Raw genomic sequence first — 22,548 nt, 5'->3', positions numbered from 1 at the left:
AATCCAACAAATAACCTGATTAGTCATTTTATGAGTTCCTAGGGGATCCACTCTGTCTGGACCACACTAGGTGACAGAAGTAATGAAAGCAGTAGAAGAGTGAGTGGGAGGGAAAGTGCATCTGGTCTTTGAAGGTCTCTAAGGGGGAGGTCAGTTCTGTTCCTACTCATAACAGGGATGAGCGATGTAGAAAGGCAGGGAAACACATCTAAATAAGAGAGTAAAGTTATGCTTGCCTTAGTTTAGGTAGCAAGGGTGCAAGGCTAACCCACCAGACCAGGCATCAGGGGCATCTTTGTTCTAACATGTGAAACTGCCCCTTTCTTTCTGCTTTCTGATCTGCCATTATGTAAGCAAGCAGACCATGATTGTCACATGGGATCCCACACTTAACCTTGTGTGGGAACATCCTATCCATACATGCTAGAGCCTGCTGCCGTGTTACATGGCCCATAAAAAGAAGCATGCATTTCTACTTCTCTACCTTGTATTCTAATCCATGGCCTGACATTCATCGCTTCTTCACACTCAAACTTGATTCCTTCCCTGGTACCTCTGTAATTATCCACCCAATGTTCAGTGTGGCCTTCTGTCTACTCTATCTTTGCATTATCCTGACCATGCCACAGCAATTGCATTGAACATAGTAAATGATTCCTTGTAATTTTCCCCATGAAATATCATGTACTAAATGATCTTCTAAGACAGAGAAAATGTTCATTCACAGGTGCATTATCAGACATACCATCATGATTGGTGACATGTATGGTAGGTGTTACATGATCTAACATTCCCATACGGTGTGAAATTTATTCATTTCAAATATAAGATTCTAATGTACCCTTATTGAAGAATTAGCTATACTAAACGTGGTAGTAATTGAGATTGGAATTTTATCTTTCCCCTCAATTTTGTTGTGCAATAATGTATAAGAATACATTATAAAATATTATAGGATGATTTTAGTAGAATTGAGGAAAAAATTTGAACTTTGCAAAACAATTTGCCTGTGTTTCACATTCTGTCATTTGCAGTCTGCTGCTACAGGGCTTATGTTGTCTTCTCCATACCTTCATTTAACATTGGCAACATTTACGATCTAGAGTGCTTTTCCTTCTCACAAGGAGTACTACAGCCTAAGCCATCTGAAGCCTAGTATTATGGAATGTAATACTAGAGGAACTGTTGATATGTCCTATGGAGACCTCCCCTCAAGTGGCCAGCTTTCCCTTTAGTCATGACGTCTAACTAGATTAAACTTCAGCCTAAGAGCTGACATATTTGTGTGTTTCGCCCTCCCTGTGGCTATTATGCCTGCTTGAGTGTTTACTTGTCTTCATTCTAACTCAAAGTGTGGTGCGCCTCTTCCTACTTAACCTCAGACTCCTCATCGTCATGTACGTCATACATATTCTCCGAGGGAGGCTTGGTCAGATACAAGTTTTTTTCCCTAGGGCTGGCCTGAGGCTTAACTGTCTTTGAATCAATTAGGTGTTTAGAAGAGAAATCACTGAGTAACTGGTGGGCATTTTCGACTTTTCAAAGACAATATATACCCAAAGTTCAACTTCCATTTTGTCCTTATACCCTGGGCTCCAAACCCCTTAGTGGTTGTGACTGTCTTGGGGTTCAGCTCTGCTTTAACTAGTTTCACTGAAAGCTAATCTTTCTCTGCTGTCCAACATCATTCTCCCCTTTGTGTATCTAGGTCAGGTGCAGCCACTATTTCCATCTTTTCCTGATTTTATTTTTTAATAATGTGTTGCTTTGAAAAATATATCCTTCATAAAATCATGTGTTCTGAATTATTGATCCTCAGCTGATGACATTTTGGAAGGTGGAGCTTGCTAGAGGAGGTATGTTGTTGGCCCTGGGTTTTGGGGTGTTATAGCCAGGTCCTCACTGCCAGAATGTGGCTCATGCTCCTGCTGCTATTTTCCACCTGCTGTGGCAAGGAGCTGATGTCAAGCTTCTTCTCATGCCATACTTTTCCTTGACAACATAAAGCTTCCACTTGAGACTATAAGCCATAGTAAAAGTAAAAAAAAATAATAAAAAACTTTCCTCCCATTATCTGCTTTTGGTCAGGTGCTTCATGCCAGCAATGACAAAGTAACTGCAAAAAATTACATGTTAAAGTTGGTAAGAACAAACACCAGTTCTTTTCCCGAGTGTCATCTGGTCTCCTTTAAGCCCATAAAAGCAGCTGCTCTCTTTATGATCCTTTGAAACTAATCTGGAAAACAGAGCAATGACTTGAGCTTTCACTCAGTGTGCGGATTTACTCTCTTCAAATGTGTGTTGCAATTCTGAGAAGATGCAAAACCCTTTCCTGCCATTCTGTGCCTGTTGAGTTCTGAAAGTTGAACTTTAGCTGCATGTTTGAAATTTTTTTCTTCAGCTTATAACTAATTTTAGTAACTACTGAGGAGGTAACTATAATTTTCAGGCTACTTCTGAGGCTTGCTTTTTTCTATTCAGCAATAATTGGTGATCTCTAGCTCTAGCTCCCAGCAGACATTTCCCTCCTCACACTCAATGCCACCGCATGTAACTGCCATCTGCTATGCTTATTTATTGAGAAGTTAGAAGCCAGTAAGAGCACCCAGGAATCAGTTATCCTCCGGGCTTTCATCTCTCTAATGTCTCATTGGTGCTATGCTTTGTATGTCAGGTATCCTAACTCAGGCGAGCCCTGCATTCTCATTTCCCAATCTACTCTTCCTTCAGTCAGGAGAGGTAATTCAAACTTGCTTCCCTGCCTTAGTTCCCTGTAGACAGCAGCTCCATCGTAACTTCACGTTAAGACTTTACCATCAGATCTGGGCTATATTCCTCACATCAACTTTCTACCTAATTCTCTCCTTCAATATTTTTCATCCTTCTCTGACTTGTTTCATTCTAGCTGACCCTTTGCATCCCGTTTAAGTGAATTCTTAGTTTTTAACCTCTGCAGTATTTCTTCTTTGAATTTTAAAACTGTAAATGTAAGCATAACACCTATTTTATAACTCAGCAGGGTTTCTAAGACACTGACCTGAAGAGAGAAACAGATAGTATGCAAAATTAATTCTCTGAACTTCTGGATGGAATATTCTCTTTTCAATTCAATTTCTATGTTTAATTTTGCTAAGTTTTCACTTATTTAGTGCTTTAATAACCATTTTCCATAAATTAATCACTGTATTCATTATTAATTATTGATGAATATTAATTAAAATCTCAATGATCTGCATTTTTACTTGAAACTATGCTTTTTTTCCAAGAACTTGTTGCAATTATTCAGAGCCAGAAGACATTTAAAGAATAGCTTGTAAGGAAAAACATTTCTTAAAAATATTTCCCTTCATGATTTTTGATATTATTTTACACCTATTTTAAATAAGGCTATCAAAAACTTTCCCTCCCCAAAAGGTTTGATTTTGGAACTTTTCATTGCACCAAACTCCTTTTATTGTTGTTTAAAGAGTCCTATCAATGTATTCATATGGTTTTAGATTTTTGCAACATATGAAAAAGTTTAAAAAAAAAACAGGGCTGGTAAAATTGCCTAGTGGTTAGTGCGCTTGTCTGCCAAGCTTAAGGATCCCAGTTTGATTCCCCAGGACCCACATAAACCACATGCACAAGGAGGAGCGTCTGGAGTTCATTTGCAGTGGCTAAAGGCATTCTCTCTTTCTCTCTATCTGCCTTTTTCTCTGTCTTTCAAATAAATAAATACAAGTATTAAAAAAATATTATTTGCTTAAGATTTCAGTTTACTTCCTCTTTAATCTCTGTCATACAATTACGTCTGTAGTGTCCACTTCTATGATTTTATTAGAATGGTCTAAGTGGGCAGGCTGAAATGAGCCACATTCAGTATGTATTTCATGGATAAATGTGAATAGTCTAGCTTCAGTGAACACATCATTTCATAACATCCAAAAGAAGTGGGATTACAAGTGTTTCATATCCCATGACATGAAGTCAAATCAGAAATGTAGCATGTTCTACAAACCCCATCTCCTATCAGACTGTGGAACAGAACCAGGATTAGACATAGGAAGAACCATACACTACCTTATGGAAACATCCTCAGTTAAGTTGGTGGTAAGCAGAATGTTCATCTCTCTAGTCTGTTAGCACAGAGGTACTCTTTAGTCCAGAAAAGATGCAACTCTTACAGCTGGCACTTATAATTTTCTGTTATATAAAGTTAAAATCTTTTATAGAATAATAAACTTCAAACACAAACATTTTTTTGATACATGATCTAGGCTTCCCATGGCTTCAGATCTTGCTATCTAACATGTGATGCATCTTGTCCCAAGGAAAGGAACTAATGAAACTAATGCAAAGAGGTGTAACCTGGGGAAAATATTACCTCCAAATCAGTGAAGAACCAGTAGCTAAGGAAATAAAATGAGGTACCTAGCCTATACCAATTATTGGGTTGAGACCTAGACCTTCAAAGGTAAACCTTGTTCATAAGATTTGAAGATGTGCAAGTCTTTCCCAGCTGCCCCTGCACTCCATCATCACTACCCTGAGGTTTCCAGAGCCTCCTATGTTAGTTACTTTGAAAAGCATTCAAAAACTGAAGACACCGAGGATGTTACACAAGAGACGTGACGGCACACAGGGACAACGGGACGCTCGCTGCTCCCCGTGCCGGTGCTGACGATCCAAGTGCGTTGGTCCGTGAACCGCCCTGGGAGTGGGCAGCAGGCGCCATTGCTCCACGTAACCACCACGCCTAACGTCTCTTCCAAACTGAACCATTCACATGTACAGCACCAAAGTTCCAGTCCAATTTAATTTTCTACAGGAAAAATTTTAAAATAATTGTTATTATTACTGTAAGTATTATTCAATGAATAATGTTTGTAGATCTTAAATGCGATCATTAAATTTCCCAACTTCCATTTCTTGAACCACTCATTTCATGAATGTACTATGATTTCATAAATTTCAAATGTTGACTTGAGTCTACACTTGTATGTTGGTGGTGTTTTTCACCACACCATGATCAATAGTTGGAAAAAAAGACTAAGGAAAATAAAAAATAACCTTGAAAAAGTCTACTTTTACTGAGGGATAGTGAGTTGGTAGAATTTTTGCCTGGTATGAGAATAGCCTGGGTTTTATCTTCAGCACTGCAAGAAATTTTTCCATTAAGAGAAAGGGAAAGAAGAAAGGCTTTGTAAACCTGTTTCATATGTTACTCTTTTGTCGTGCTTTTCCTTTCTCTTCTGCATGATTTTTATTTTATTTTGTTTTGTTCATTTTTATTTATTTATTTGAAAGTGACAAGAGAGAGAAAGAGGCAGAGGGAGCAAATGGGTGCTCCAGGGCTTCCAGCCACTGCAAGCAAACTCCAGACACATGCACCCCCTTGTGCAGCTGGCTGATGTAGGTCCTGGGGAATCTAGCCTTGAACCAGGGTCCTTAGGCATCACAGGTAAGCGCTTAACTGCTAAGCCATCTCTCCAACCCTTTTCATGATTTTTTTAAAAGGTAAGGAATATCATGTTCTAAGATACCAAATTCTAAAATAGAACAAAAGGAGACATGGGAATATAAATTTGTAAATTCTGATTTTCCCTCAGTATTAGAGCTCAGTTGTTTTACTTAGTAAATTAACTGTTATTTCAAGAAGAAAAGAAATAAAAAGAAAAAACCAATAGAATATTTCCATGTATCCAGTGAAAACTTCCACTTTCAAACATTTCTGGTCAAGTAGAGGAGCCTATGCATACAAACCTGGAGACAGACAAACACAGATGTTCATTCTAATAGAATATAGTGAAATCACGTGACTCATTCTAAAGCCTAATCAGGGAAAAATATCAACAACTCACAAATAATCTCCTTTGTATGAGAGGTCCATGTGGGAATATAGTCATTCTAATAAGAAATATAATAATCTTTCACAATTCACTAAATTCTTCATATTCTCTACAATGGATAAAGTCATGGCTCTTACTGCTCTACAATTACTATGTTTCTAGGCCTTACTGTAAATAAGTAATGATAACACAGAAAAAACCATGCATATAGGGTCCTTAGAGGCTTCTAGATGCTTTCAATATATGATTGAAACAGAGAAATCTTTTGGACCATGGAGAGAAGAGAGAGAAGTTATAGCCCTGAGGAAAGTAGTCAATACCAAGTAAACTTCTTTGAGAGTAAGACTTGAACCAAGCAGAAGATAACTTAACTTGATATAAAAAGGAAGAATATTCCAGTGAGAGGATACAGGAAAAAAATCAATGTAAAGCTAAAATCATTGTGTTAGAGATTCATCAGGGAGATCATGGGGCCAGAACAACCACCAAATATGTGAAAAAGTCATTGTGTAAAGAACTCACAGGTTCTGCAATATAAAATCTCTGCCTTCTAGTAGGAGGGGAGTACAAATGTATTATAAGGTATTGTAATAACAAATAAGTGAAATAAAAATTAAACAAAGTTTAAGTATTGGGTGATATATGCACTTGAAATGTTGCCAAATTGCTATTTGACTTTAGCCCCATTTTACATAATTACCATTAATTATGAAAGCACTACACAAATCATAACATATTTGGGTTATTATTAATCATATTCACTTTAACTTTGATATCTGGAAATGTCTTCTAATGAATTTTTCTCAGAATTATTGGTATGTATATGACACCACACATCAATTAGCAGCCTTTAATTTTCTGACTCATAAACAGTGATTTATTGCTTTTTTCTATTTATTTTTTCTGTTTTTTTTCCTTGCTTCTTCTGTTTGTATGTTTGGTTGTTTCTGATACAGGGTTTCAATGTATTTCTTAGACTATCCTTGAACTTGTGATCTTCCTGCCTCAGTTCCCAAGTGCTGGAATTGCAAGTATGAGCCACAATCTCTGTCATATTCTACTTTCAAAATTTATTCAAATATAACCAACAGTCCCCCTTCAATGGTACAGACTGATGTTTTCTAACCTTTATCCTTGCTTTTCTTACATGAATTCTGCACCACAATAAAACCCAACAAGATTGTATGTAGTACAGAAAATTATCTTTGTTCAAGGAAATAATTAGTGAAATTGGTTTACCTAAAATCTGTAGTTTCCACTGTAAAAAAAAAAATCAATTATGTAACATTCACTATATGAAAACAAATGCTCTATTTATTTTAAGCAACACATAGTTACATTTCTTTCTTTCTGTTCACATCAGGAATCATATATATGTAAAAGTAAACATATAACATGAAATATATATCATGTAAAACTCAAATGACACACTAATTGGATGGCAGGCAAGACTGATAATTCTTAATCAATTATTTCAGTGCTACCTGGAATGCTATTAAAAATTGGTCAGTAGTCACTTTCATGGAAGATCGTATACTTTACTATCTTTTATACTATATAAGGAGGGACATTGAAACAGCAGTCACATAGCACAGAAAAAGCAAATTGCTGTCATAAAAAAATATCCTCATGTAGTTATTTCCTAGGGAAATATATATTTTTAACTTTAAAAGCAGTTTCCTACTTTTACTGATGAATTTGTATTTTAACGTTCTCATAAAATGACGGGTTAAATGTAATATTTACATTAAATCAGTTTTGAATTAATAACAGTTCAAACAAGAATAGTCACACACTTGTTTGAATGTGAATGATATGTTCAGGGTAAAAATCCTCATAATTTGTTTACCTTCAGGAAACAAATGTTTAACAATTCTATTAAGTATATTATGACAGAAAAACAGTATTCATGTTTCCAAGGTACTTTTAGGTATCATGTTATGGTGTCACAATGGGTATGAAGATTGTTTATGCTGTATTTCTTTCTGTACTAACTTGGTTTTGAAGAGTTAATTTCATCTTATTTATCTATTTATGTATTTTGAGATAGGATCTCATTACTTTGCCCAGGCTGGCCTTACACTCATGGTCTCCCAGCCTCAATTCTCCAGTTTTCTGGGACAGCAGCACCTCTGCACCCAGGTTGGATCCTCCATTTTGGTATAGACATGACTACTTTCTTATTTAGGGGTTGTGCCAAGTATTTATGACCTAATTTTCTTACCAGCATTTAGTCAGCAGGTACATGTATGAATTCAGAATGAATCAGGGTTAGGTTTAGCACTGTAATATTTTACTTGAAAGCCATGATGAATTAGGACCATTTAGCCAGTTTATAAGGCTCTAGACAATAATAGCTCTTCAAGCTTGTTTTATTACTAAAAAACAGAAGATTAGAATAGAAGTCCACCAATCACATAAAACAATGCATAATAGTTGTTAGCAAACTTCAGACTAGAAAACAATGGTCTCCCATTTGTGTGATAAGCATACACCTTAGAAACAATTTAAACAAAACAACATGTGGCCCCAGCGAGGACTTGAACAAGGACTCGAGAAGAAGCTCACCTGAAGGGGGGGGGGGGCAAACAGACACAAGGAGACCAAGCTAGGTATTTGTTAAGGTCTCGAAGTTTATTTTTATACATAGGTTTTTATAGGGTTGTAGGGGGAAGGAGTCATAATCAGGCCAGAGATCACGGGGTTACTGGCTAAATGTGATTTCTTTGTTTCTTCATCAATTACCAGCAGCACCAGGAGAGGCTGTCACCCAGGTGTAACAGCTCCTTCATTTCTGGTAATAGATCATTAGATGTATTTGTGTGTTTGAAATGTAGTCAAAAAAAGAGAAAGTAGGTATTGTAAGAATTTAGACAAGTAGTTTTTTCTGTTCTAAGTAGAGTTCATGGAAAATAGTCCTAAATTAAGTACTGCGACAGTGTCTTTCTGTCTCATCTGCTGGCCTATTGGATTCTTAGAACAAGAAAAAATTAAGTAAGCAGGAGCCAGGATTCAGGCTATTATCATAGGCAAGTTACAGAGATGCACTTTTCTGATGAGAATTTTTTCCTTTTACCCTGGTTACCTATAATTACATTTGCAGAGACAATGCCATTTTAATAGGCCTCTTTTAGGGTCTTTAGGAGTCAAAGTGAATCTGAGGAATGGGGTTTCAAAAGCACTGTGAAATCTTGAAAGTGAAAGATTAATATAAATTAAGGTTGGTGATTGTATTCCAAGTGTGCATTTGAACTAGTCCCCACACAGAATCAGAAATACCATAGAGGTTTTACAGATTATTTCCCTACTTGTTTTAGAGTCTTTCTCTGACTAGATTCAAATTTTCAGGGCAGGATCTGAAACTGCTCAACATCAAAGGCTTGCTAAATCACTAAAACTCCTATCCATAGCAAGCAGAAAGTTCATCTACCTCATGCTTCCCACATAATGAAAATTCATCTTGTCATCTGTTCATAGAGAAATATGTTCTGTATAGATACATGATGATAATAACAAAAAAAGCCTAATGCATCAGGTTATTTTTCTCTGTGATTAATGTTCTCATTCCATGGTAATGCCATTAGCAAACCCTTTTCAAAACATACCTACATGTAGTAATATCAAAGATGACACTTATTTATTCGTTTATTATATAGAAATAATAAAATTCAGTGTTTTGTAGTTAAAGATATATTGAGGGTTGAAAACTCCTTGGAGTAACTACTTAAATTATGAGTGTGTATGTTACACTAATATTCCAACCCTTGGCTACATGTTCATTTGTAAAACCTGTAAAAAGTCTACCTCATGTCTGATATATGTTCATACATGATATATATTACACAGTTGTTTAAAATAGATAACACAAATGTGGTTATGGCTACTATACTAAGTCTGTAACTATGGTGAGCAATGCCAGAATATATTAAATAGGAGTTTATATTTCTATAATTGCTGCCATCATTCTGTCTCTTTGGGAAACTCATACCCTTCTATATCTGACAGAACTGCAGAGCTTTGAAGTCCATGAAGTGTAAATTCAAAGGTATTTGACTAACCCTTGAAGATCTTTTCTTAAAAACAAAACAAAAACTTCAAATGAAGTGAAACATTTAAACACTTACCAAAAGACACAAAAAGAGTAAAATGGGGTTCTAAGAATGAGTGAGAGTATCTATAGTGTAAAAGAGCCTCTTTGTAGTGGTTCCTCTTGTCCCCCAAAGACAATGTAAAACATCAGATTGAATAATGATTACTAGAATAAAAAGAAAGAGATGCATTCCTGAAACTCCATTTAATATGAAGGTTGGTGCATAATCATTCATTGAAAAGTGTAAAATTTACCCAATTGTAAAATGAACAAGTATTTAAAATATATGTCATGTATGCTCAGAAAATGAATGAGGATTATCAAGTAAAGGCTAGATTTCCTGGAGCAAGTAAGATGAGGTAATTTTTCCATCTGGATTCATAAACAGAAGATAGATAAAAGCACCCCAACAGCTGTCAGAATGCAAACAAAGCCGAGAAGTGACAATACAGTCAGTCATCTTACAATTAGATTAGGCATCTAAACACATGTTAAAATAATCTGGATTTAATTAAGGAAATCATCCCCCAAACTATTATGATAGTGTGAACAATTTAATCACAAGAAATTTATTCACCTCAGAGTGAAGGCCAAGGTTTTTTCTACTACAGGGCAGTAAATCAAGGCTATAAACACTGGGAAGGTGGGAAGCAGGTATGTTTCCCATAACTAAACAATTTAAGAGGAAATATTTCCTCATAACCACTGAGCGTCAGAAGCTAAAGCTCAGGCAGACCTTCCATAGGCCTTTTTATGCTTGAGTTCTCAATGCCTAAGATGAATAGATGGATGTCATTTAATTCAGTACTAATAATGAAGCTAAAGAAAAGGCAGGACCACTCTCAGGGCCTCATGGAGAGACACACATATTCAGAATGGTATCAGTATATCCATTTTGTAGTGAAAATTATGGCATCTAATTCCAAGAACAATAATAAATTTAGTAAAGTAATAATTCACATAACAAATGGAAGGCAATGCTGAGTCATAAAAAAGCTCTAGAATAATATATGAGGCAGTGTGTGTTTCTAAATGGGAGATGCACAGTTATCTTCATCCCTAAGTCTAACTCTGATGTGAGTGAGTCCCATTCCAATTAAATTTTGTAAAAGTGTTTAAATGAAACTAACATGCTAATTCTGCAATCAAGTGCCTTTAACCACTTAACCATCCCTCCAGTCCCTGACATGCTAATTCAGAAATCTGTGGAGGAAGAAAAAGAAAAAATAGGCCTTTAAAACACTGAGCCAAAACACTAGGGGGGGTGACAAATTTAGTAAGTATGAAGACAGGCATTAAATGAGATGCCTTCACCAATGAATCTGGATGGAGCATTCAGAAACATGGATTATAGGGCTGGAGAGGTGGCTTTGTGGTTAAGGCATTTGCATTCAAAGCCAAGGGACCAATTTTTAACTCCCCAATACCCACATAAGCCAGATGCACAATGTGACACATGCATCTGGAGTTTATTTGAAGTGGCCGGATGCCTGGCATGCCCATTCTCTCTCTTTCTCTATCCTTTTCTTTCTCTGCCTTTTTTCCTCTCTCAAATAAATAAATGAAAATATTGTTTTAAAAGAAAGAAACATGGAGTATAAAATGATCCTAAGTAATATCTCAATATCAGATAGACAGACAATATATTGATAATGATGTTAATGATAGATCATGGTACAGAGAGTTAAGTGATATGTAGCCCATAGAGGATAACTGTACATAGATATGTAAGAAGATGATAATATAGATATAAATAGCATAAGTAGTATGTTATAGATGATCTATATAGACATGAACTGAAAAATATAAAATTTACTTATCAAATAATAGACTTAGAGAAACATATTCCAGATATGACAATCACATGACAAGCACACTTGAGACTGAGCTCTACGTAGATTAGGGAACAATTATAGGTTTGAGTCTATCTCCACAAATTCATGTATGGTGAAACTGACATTTCATGTCTTAGAAGTAGCTTCATTTGGAGACAGACTTTTTTTTACAGATGTAATAAAGTTAAAATGAGGTTGTTTAGGGAAGGCTGTAATTATTTGGACCAGTATGTCCTTATGAAAAAGCAAAATTTGGCCACAGATTCACAGAAGAAAGGAGACATGAGATAATGAGAAAGCAGTTATCTACAATTAAAAGGCCAACACAGAGACATTCCTTCACCTTCAGAAGGATCCCTGCAAACAATCTACTTTTTTTGCTATAGAATCCAGAATTGTGAAAAAAAAATTACCCTGTTGTCAATGTTATCCATTCTGTGGTACTTGGTTGTGACAACCTAGAAAGCTCACATAATAACTAGCCCTAAATAAAAATGAATAGAAGTTATAACACAAAGCAATAAGTCCAATTGATAAACTAACTCTTCTGCTTGTCGAGTGGTTGAAAAGTATATAAGATAGAAGATATCAGTTGTACCTATGTAAATAACACATAGTTTATGGGATCTGACAGTACCCATTCTGTCTTCATGTGTACAAAATAGCAAATACCTGGTGATAGAATTGTAACCCTTACTTGCATGTTACAGGAAGGCAGCTTACCATCACATATCAAACTGATATGTATTTTTACTGTGACATTTTATTTTCAGAGAATATAACACATAAAAACATTTCAGAAATAATTATGTTGAACATATGGCTTTGATTATTTTTATGTTTTGTATTATTATTACTATTATTATTAACAACATATTTTATGTGAATACATCATGTGCTGGTACCCTCTTTTTCTCTCATCCCTACCCCCATTCCACTGGGGATGCTCCTCAGTGGGGCTGCAAGTATTTCCCACAGGGTGGTGGTTTATGCCTTGTGGAAGCAACAGTTAGTTATTTTAGCGGGGAGGAATGATATCTCAATGTGTGGCTCTTACAATATTTCTGTCCCTCTTCTGTATAATTCCCTGAGCCATGGTGTGTGAATTTCAAGTGTACTTCAGTAATGAGCTCTTAGCCTCTGGATCACTGCTTTGGTTGTGTTGAGTATCCTTGGAGTCTTTTTGCTACACCTTGGTGCTGATTATCAGGTTCAGCATGGAAGCTGCACTGATGATCATCTCCCCAATTGCTCTGTGGTTTCAGCTCTGGCTTGGCTGAAGTGTAAGGGGTAGTTTATCTCCTCCAGTCTCACTACCTTCTGAAAAAGAAGAACAGATTTTCGAATGGAGAGTGAACTCAGCAAAATTTAAATGGGATAAACATTATTAATTTAGGGAGAATTTGAAGTATTTAAGCCCTCTTAATCAAAGACTAGTGAAAGCTCGACACTGGAGAACATTTTGTCCCCATAGGACACTGATCTGGTTCCCATTTTCAGATAAGGTTTCCTTTAAACTGAGCAGATTTCTTAGCCAATCAGAAAGCTGTTGGTTACCCACCGAGGCCGTGTGCCACTATTGCACTGACATGTACATCCTGTCAGGGTGTTTGCATCTGAGTAGCTTAGACCTCTGGTTGCTAAGGCCACAGTTGGCCATTTTCCCCCATTAGCTCATGTAGTGCTTTCCAGCACTAGACAGACTGTCTGGGGACTGGCTTTTTTTCTGAATTCCAGCCAGGTCTCTCCATGCTCTCTATCAGCAGCATATGGTGTCTTAAGAAGTAGGGTCTTAGCTTTTGCTTCAGGTGGGTAATCAAGTGCTTTGACAGAAAGCTGTCATGATTTGGGGACCTCATAGGTCTCTGTGATCAACAGCTCAATGTGGGTAGTAGCAAGCAATCTCTGGTACTGGGAGTTACAGACAAGAGAGAGAAAAATTTTTTTCTTTTAAGTTTAGGCTTCATCCCACCCTCACCAGAGCCCTACTTTTCAGGAGCTCCCCCTTACTCCTTTTGAGGTTTATATCTGTTAGCCTATCTCCAAGGATAAAGGTTTCTATAGTATCAGCTCATTTTGGATTTCATTTTGTATTTGTTTCTTTCCCTTCTCCTTCCCCCAAACCTCTCCATCTCTATTGTCTGGGCCTTGAGTTGCCTATCATGTATGTCAGCAACTCCAGCAGGTCCAGGTTAGGGACTTCAGATAAGTGACATCATGTGGCATTTTGTCTTTCTGTGGTTGTGTGAGTTCACTGAGTATATTCTGTTAAAAAGTCTGTCCATTTTTCTACAAATTTCATTGCAACATTTTTTCTCTTACTGCTGAGTAGAATTCCATTATGTAAATGTACCACAACTTCATTATCCTTTCATCCAATGATGGACATCTGGGTTGATTCCATTCCTTAGCTATAATGAATTGAGCAGCTATAAACATAGTTGATCAAATATCTCTGTATTGATGCGTGGAGCATTTAGGGTAAATGCCCAGTAAGGGAAGAACTGGGTCTATTGAGATCTCCATGTTCATTCTCTTCAAGAATTTCCAAATTCATTTCCATAGTGGTTGTTAAATTCCCACTAACAGTGGATGAAGGTTCCTCTTTCCCCACATCCTCACCAACATTTGTTGTTGTTAGATTTGTTTCAATGATTGTCATCCTTACTGGAATAGGATAGAATCATTTTCCTAATGGTTTGTGATGTTTATAATTCTTCCTCTGAAAGCTCCCTACTCAGTTCTCTTTTCCATTTTTGGAGTGGGTTGTTTGATTTTTTTTTTTTATTGTTTAGTTGTTTGAGTTCTTTGTAGATTCTAGATATTAGGCTTTTGTCAGTGGTATAGCTGGCAAAGATTCTCTTCCATTAATGGGCAATCTGTTGGCTCTGCTTATGGTATGTTTGTCTGTGCAAAATCTTTTTAGCTTCATGAGATCCCATTTTCTCTTTTTTTTTTTTCTTTTTTTTTTTTTGCGGTAGGGTCTCACTCTGGCTCAGGCTGACCTGGGATTCACTATGTAGTCTCAGGGTGGCCTCGAATTCTCAGCGATCCTCCTACCTCTGCCTCCCAAGTGCTGGGATTAAAGGCGTGCGCCACCACGCCCGGCGAGATCCCATTTTCAATAGCAACAAAAATTTCAGTAGCTTGGAATAACACTAACCAAGGATGTAAAATAACTATATGATAAAAACATTTTTAAAAACTCAAGAGATAAATTGAGGAGAAATTGTAAAAATGTCAATTCTACCAAAAGCAATAAACAGATTTAATGCAATACCAATAAAAATACTAGCATCACTCTTCACAGAGACTGAACAAAATGATCACAAAATTCATATGGAATGACAGCAGAGCTTGGATATCCAAATATATCCTGGGGGGGGGGGCAAAACTCCTCTGAAGGTATCACCATTCCAAATCTAAAGCTATATTACAAAGCCATAGTAACAAAAACAGCATGGTACTGGCATAAGAACAGAAACATAGACTAGTGGAACAGAATTGAAGACTCAGAACTTAGGTCAATTAACTATAGCTACTTGAACTTTGACAAAGGTGCCAATAATGTAGACTGGAGAAAAGCCATAGCATCTTTAACACATGGTGTTAGACAAACTGGATTACCATATGTAGAAAAATGAAACCAGACCCACTCATCTACCCACACACAAATATCAAGTCCATATGGATTAAAGATCTCAATATATAACCTAAAACTGTTGTCCTACCAGAAGAAAAAAATAGGAAAGACTTCTATGGAAAGACTTCCTGAACAAAATGCTAGTAGCCCAAAAAATTAAACAATCACTCAATCAATGAGATCTCATGAGGCTTTGATTATTTTTAAAGAGAAAGAAAAGTTGGAAGGCCATGACCCATGCAGTGGATCATCAACTAACAGGCACACAAAATGGACCACAGCACTGATTTACACTGAGAGAGCTCCAAGTGGTATACAGTCAAGTGTAGAATAAAGATGGGGAATGGTTTTATTTATTTTATTGTATTGTAGAAGAAAATGTTTAACACCATGATATTTTACATATAATTACCTGATTAGTTAAGCACTAATGAGTACATTTTAATCTCAGGTCTCAGGTTTCCCAGTAGGTGAAAGCTTGGCAAATGAGGAACATGGTTACCTTGGTGGTGCACTTTAAGGACAGTTTTTCCAATTGTTATTATGAGCAAATGAGCATCATTGAGCTGAAGTTTTAACCTTAACATCAAGCATGCATATTTTAGAGTCTAACTAAATGTTTTATTTGTTTTACCCTTTTTTAATTGGCAATGTATAAGGTCTTTGTTAGACTGAAAATGTTTATTGGGCCAGCATGGTGGTACACGCCTTTAATCCCAGCACTTGGGAGGCAGAGGTAGGGGGATCACTGTGAGTTCAAGGTCACCCTGAGACAACATAGTGAATTCCAGGTCAGCCTGAGATAGAGTGAGACCCTACCTCATAAAGCAAATTAAAAAAAAAATTATTGGAAGAAACATTTGCTCATTATAAATGCAACAAAATATTAGGGATACTTCTGTTCACTCCTTTTGTATTTTCCCCTTTTGTAAGGACTATAAATGACTGAAAACAGAATGGAACTCACCAATTTAAATAAATACTACTGCTTTATTTTCCTGATATGTTGTATCCTACTTATGATTCCTAAATAATATTTCCTAAACAATATCCTAAATAATAGATCAATTTAAATTCACTCATGTGTGCAGTTTCTTCATGAAAATTTTGAAGAACAAATCTGATAATAAAATTTAAACAAATCACTGTAAACTGAATTAACAAATGAAGAGGAAATATGGCTCATAATTTAATGAAATGCCATAAATTCAATACTTAATATTTATATGTATAAAATAAAGAAGATGATATTAGTCAATGAATTTTGTGAAAAATACAATGAAAATTTAACTATGATGAAGTTATAGCCAACTCTGTGTGTTTATTTTTTTTTAAGTAAGCATTTTTTTTTCTCTACAGTGGCTGAGATAGGAAGATCTGGAGTTGATGGATAGACCTGTCCTTGCAAGTGATTTAATGACCTAATGACTCAATCACTTAAATTGCAAAATAAGGTTACAGTACTGCTTGCCTTTTGTAAATCTGAAATGCAATGAGACAATACTTATTGCACCGTCTTTCATGGAATACATTGTCCAAGCATGTGATCTACCACCCTGACTTATCCTTGCCATGAGTGGTAATTTAGAGTGTGTTTAATGTACAAGAAAACTGAACAATATGAATAACATTTTAAACCTGCATGAAATGAAGATATGCCCTATCATTTGTTGTTTGACTGTCTCGGTTAGAAGGGTGATCTCCAGGCACAATTTTAATTGTCTGATTATTCACTGATTATCATTGGTCAGTGATCAACCCAGAGCCAGAGATAAATGCTGTAATTCTTACCCCTGGGTAATTCTATATTTTCTTTTAACATATCAAGAGTGTTAAGACCTCCATTTAGCAAATAATAAATAGGAAAGACCTGGGTTTGGAAGATAGCTCAGTGAGAAAATGATCACCTCACAATCCCGAGGACCTGAGTACAATACTGAAGCGTTCATGTTAAAATTACAGACCTGAGATGGCTCAGCGGTTAAGCACTTGCCTATGAAACCCGAGGGCTCCGGTTCAAGGCTTGATTCCCCAGGACCCACATTAGCCAGATGCAAAAGGGGGCTCATGCATCTGGAGTTTGTTTACAGTGGCTAGAGGCCCTGGTGCGCCCATTCTCTCTCTCTCTCTGTCTGCCTCTTTATCTCTGTCTGTCACTCTCAAGTAAGTAAAAATAAAAATAAAAACAAATTCCAGAGCTAGCAGTATGTAACTGTAATCCCAGTTCTGGGGAGGTAGAAATAGGAGGATCCAAGATAGTACCTGAGGCTGTCCTCCGGCGCCTATAGGTACATATACGCATGCACACTCACACCACCACATACAAAGGTGCACAGCACACTCACACAGTGAAGATTGTTACTGAAGCTTCTTCTATATGCAAGAGCTTGTTCACCATGATTTCACCATGCCTGAAGAGCCCAGTGGGCCCAGTTATTTCATAATTTTGCAGGATAACTGTGAAATTCATTATTTTCTCAGAAGTATACATGTTGCTCATGTTTTAAATTCATTATTTATGGTTGGGTTCAAAGTTTTTATAAAATTATTCCATTTAACAACAACAAAAATACTGGTGAGGGCTGGAGAGATAACTTAGCGGTTAATCACTTGCCTGTGAAGCCTAAGGATCCCGGTTCAAGGCTTGATTCCCAAGGACCCACGTTAGCCAGATGCACAAGGGGGCCCACGCATCTGGAGTTCCTCTGCAGTGGCTGAAGGCCCTGGCATGCCCATTCTCTCTCTCTCTCTCTGCCTCTTTCTCTCTCTGTCACTTTCAAATAAATAAATAAAATAATTAAAAAAATATTGATGAGGTTAGAACCAACATGTACATAAAGAAACTAAAGTTTAGATGATTTGGGACTTATTTTTGCAAGTTCACAAGGAACTGTAAATGTAATCCATCTTTGATTAAAACGTAGTCTTCTCTCTCTCCAGTGAAGGGTTGAATCCAATAATAGCCAAATCAGAACTCCTGAACATTAAAGTAGGTCCCACCATCTCTTTCCTCACAAGACATATAAGCAAAATGACTTACAAAAGTAAATTTATCACAGCTTATTTCTTATGATTTTTAGAAATTGGTCCCACTATCACACTATCTGCTTTCCTATTCCAGCTCGTTCTGATCTACTTGATCTGCCATGATCTCATATTTGAGTGACTAAGATGGAGACTTCCCGACTTTCTTTTATCTTTCTTCTTTCTTTTCTGTCTTTCCTCAGAGTTTCCCCTGCTTCATTTTCCTTTCAAGGCTTCAGACACAGATTCTTCCCAAAACATAAATCTGACATTGTCTCTCGCTGCTTAGAATAATTCTTCTGCTTCTCTTTTGTTCTCAGAACAGTGCCCAAACTCCCAAACACCATCTAAAAGGTTTCATACCTTTATTATTTCCCATATCCTCACTTCAGCACCGAATCTTTCGCTTCTCAATTAAGACTTTAAATTTTCTCATAGTTACTTTTAAATGTCAAATAAGCTTTTAATTAGCATTTATAACTGTGTTCCCCTCTCCCATAACTAACTTTATTTATCTTTTACATGCCATGTACTCTAATTACATTTTCTAGTGAGTCTTCTTTGAATGGTCAGCTCTCATGTGTTCTGCAATTCATCATTATAACATTCTGATATAAGTTTGATTTTCATTAGAAAAATTCCTATTTGGTAGCTGGAGAGATGTCTTAGTGGTTAAGGTGCTTGCATGCAAAGCCAAAGGACCCAGATTCGATTCCACAGGACCCACAGAAGCCATATGCACAAGGTGCCACATAATTCTGGAGTAGTTTGAAGAAGCTAGAGGCACTGCCATGCTCATTCTCTCTCTCTCTCTCTCTCTCTCTCTCTCTCTCTCTCTCTCTCTCTCTCCCCCACCCCGCCTCTTTTTCTCTCTCAAATAAATAAATAAGAATAAAAATAAAAAATATAAAACACGTTTTCTTGCCGCAGTAGCAGCCATCCAACAAAGACATACACAAGATAAGCATATATATATATATATATACATTCCATCAAAACTTCTTTTCTCTTCAAAGCTCACTGTAATTACTCGATTCATACATGAATTTTATAGAAGTTTCCCTTTTTCTATCTATCTTTAATGAAAATAGTATTTGTAGACATATTTGAGAGACTATTTCTTTTCATTGGGTTCTTCTCTAGCAACAGGAGCAAGAGAAGCAAGGGCCCTGCTTTCTCATCCAGCTCCACCCATGGGTGTGCCCCTCCCTGGAAAAGCTTACCTACATCTATAAGGTGTAGGATTCCACATCATCTCTCTTGTACTAAAAGTTCAAAGATACTGGAAGATTACTGTTTGGAGTTGGAAAACATATCAATTTTCTAAGACATAGCTGATCAACTACATTACATGTATAGCCCTTTGACTATATTGTTGTAGTGACTTTCTAGAGTCTAGATAGTTGTCTCTACCAGAGGAAATATTTGTTATAGCCCTGCCTTTTTTCTCAATGTGCTCCTATTAAATAACAAAAAGTACCACTACCACCAAACTTCTTTAATCTTAATTTTACTGAGTCTGAGGGTCATCAATTGTGACTGTGTCTGCGTGGGAAGGTGAGAGGCCCTCATGCCTTTCTTTCTGTGTTAGACAGGACTATGAAGAGCTAGAGAAACAGCTGAAGGAAGTTTTCAAGGAACGAAGCACCATCTTGCATCAACTGACAAAGACCTCCAGGGAACTTGAAGGGATTAAAGTCAACCTTCAGGTGAGATAAAACAATTTGATAAACATTAATGGGTGCGCAGTCACCTGTTTCCCTCATTGGATTAAATGCATTGCTAGCAGATTGTAATACCTTGGCATTTTAATACATCTGGCATTGGCAATGCTAATTATTATTTATTAGGATTTGAACTTTGAACATAAATATCATTTGAAATCCAGTCTAGAAACCTATGGTCTACAGGTGCAGAAAGGAGAAAGTGGTGTTCATGACAAATCCCTGAGCTTTCTTTTTTCTAAGTTCCTCCCAAAGTTCAAAATCCATTTGACCCCTGTATTCATCATAGCAATTGTATAGTTAAATTAATATAGTAATAACTTTGCAGAAGAATTTTAAATTCTCAAAGGAGAGATATGAGATTCCTCTATAACCTTCATTACAGAGAAGATGTTTGAGGAAAGAGACTATCATCTCTAATGATGTGCTCACACAGTGAATCAAAAAAAGGAGAAAGCTGGATGTGGTGGCACATGCCTTTAATCCCAGCACTCAGGAGGCAGAGGTGGGAGGATTGCTGAGAGTTTGAGCCCAGCCTGAGACTACATAGTGAATTCCAGGTCAGCTTGGGCTAGAGCGAAAAACTACCTCAAAAGAAAAAGAAAGAAAGAGATAAAACAGCTTGTTTGTTAACTAGCAGGGATTTTCATTTTTTAATATTAATATTAATGAATAATATTTATTAAATTTAATTATTACTAATAACTATTTATTAATAGATAATAGATATTTAATATGTTTTTGTAAGACAGGCACAGAGAGAGAATGGTTGTTCCAGGGATTCTAGCCACTGCAAAGGAACTCCAGACAGATGCGCCACTTTGTTATATAAAATGCCTAAAATGTCATATAAACATATATATATATTTTATTTGAGGGAAAGAGGCAGAGAGAGAGGAATAGAAAGTGTGAGAGAGACAGGGAATGGGCACGCCAGGACCTCCAGCTGCCACAAACGAACTCCAGACATATGCACCACCTTACATGGGTACTAGGGAATCAAACCGGGGTCCTTAGGCTTTGCAGGCAAGCGCCCTAACCACTAATCCATCTCTCCAACCCAACCAGCAGGTTTCTTAATATTTAATTTTAAACACTGCAGGCTTTTTATTGAAGGCTTACTGTATGCTAACAGTTTTGTGTGTAAGAGGTAGCACTGTTGTTGCAATCAGGTTCACATTGCTGGAAGAAAACACCTGACCAAGAACAGCTTGTGAGTGAAAAGGGTTTATTTTCACTTACAGACTCTAAGGGACGTTCCATGATGTCAGAGGAAACCAATAGCATGAGAAGAGGGTGGGCCTCCCCTCCTGGCCAGCATCAGATGGACAACAGCAGGAGAGTGTGCCAAACAATGGCAAGGGGAAGCTGATAATAACACCCATCAGCCTGTCCCAAAACATGCAGTGCCTCCAGGCTTCAATTCTCAAATTGCCACCAGTTGGGGATCTAAGCATTCAGAACATATAAGTTTATGGGGGACATGTGAATCAAACCAACCCAACTGTTATTAATGTGATTCTGTCCTTGTTGCCTATGACAAATCTTGTTTAATAAAATAAGTTTATTTTTGAAAGTCACTAAATATACAAGAATTTAAATGAAAAGATTTGGCTTTAGACTCTTCCCATATATTCTTGAATTGAGCCATGTTGGTTTCCCTGATTCATAGGGTGGTGTAACTTCCTGTTCCTGTGATGATGGGGCAATGTGGATTAGGATGGTGTTCAGCCCACCAACCATTAAGTTTTATTGAACTTAGTCAAAGCCATGGATTCTTTTTTCATAATTCTTTTTAATTTTTACATGATGTTTATAGTAGTTACTAGTCTCGTTTTATTGGTTTTAGAAAGAAAGAGTACACAAACAATTGAAGGATATGCAAATAGTACTGAACCCATTGCTCACAGGAACAACAGTGTGCTATGTTGGAAGAGGCACCACACACTGGCAAGGAGGAAGGAGGATATAAGGGCTACAGTTCAAATTTTTTAGGAAGTCAATTCAAGAGAGTTGTACTTATTAAATATGGATGGCAGGAGTAACAAGAAAGACTAATCTCAAGAGGCACGGAGAATAGCCCAAGCACACAGTAATGCTCCAGAGTTGGCAGTGCTTTATCCTATTAAAGAGTCATGCAACGTCACGGCAAGAGGAGGATATTCCTAAACTCACAGTGCAGATAAGAGAGTATAGGAAATGCCTAAACTATAAATATAATAAATAACGACACCATGTTTCAAACTTATAGTGAACAATTACGAAACTCACTTATTGTATGTTTTTCTTGTGAATTGTAAGCAAACATCTATTCACACCACATATCTCACCAAAAACAGATTAAAAGAAAAAAAAAAAAAACTCCACCTAAGTTCAGTTTGTTTAATCGCAGAGTTGTTTG

The 22,548-nt window shown here is 36.8% G+C and overlaps 1 protein-coding gene across 4 annotated transcripts in view; it reads left to right on the top strand.

Annotated features, from left to right (window-relative positions):
• Luzp2 (leucine zipper protein 2) overlaps nucleotides 1–22,548 on the top strand; it is a 313,181-nt gene that overhangs the window by 123,653 nt on the left and 166,980 nt on the right. For 3 of the 4 annotated variants that reach the window (XM_045145859.1, XM_045145858.1, XM_045145857.1), the window contains exon 2: nucleotides 20,015–20,132. In XM_045145859.1, the coding sequence (XP_045001794.1) occupies nucleotides 20,015–20,132 (118 nt within the window). The remainder of the gene's footprint in view (nucleotides 1–20,014; nucleotides 20,133–22,548) is intronic. The other variant, XM_045145860.1, reaches the window with a different exon arrangement.

The sequence above is a fragment of the Jaculus jaculus genome, chromosome 3 (assembly GCF_020740685.1).
Source record: "Jaculus jaculus isolate mJacJac1 chromosome 3, mJacJac1.mat.Y.cur, whole genome shotgun sequence".
Classification (NCBI taxonomy): domain Eukaryota; kingdom Metazoa; phylum Chordata; class Mammalia; order Rodentia; family Dipodidae; genus Jaculus; species Jaculus jaculus.
The sequence above is the reverse complement of the archived record's forward strand: the minus strand, read 5'-3'. Positions and strand labels throughout refer to the sequence as shown.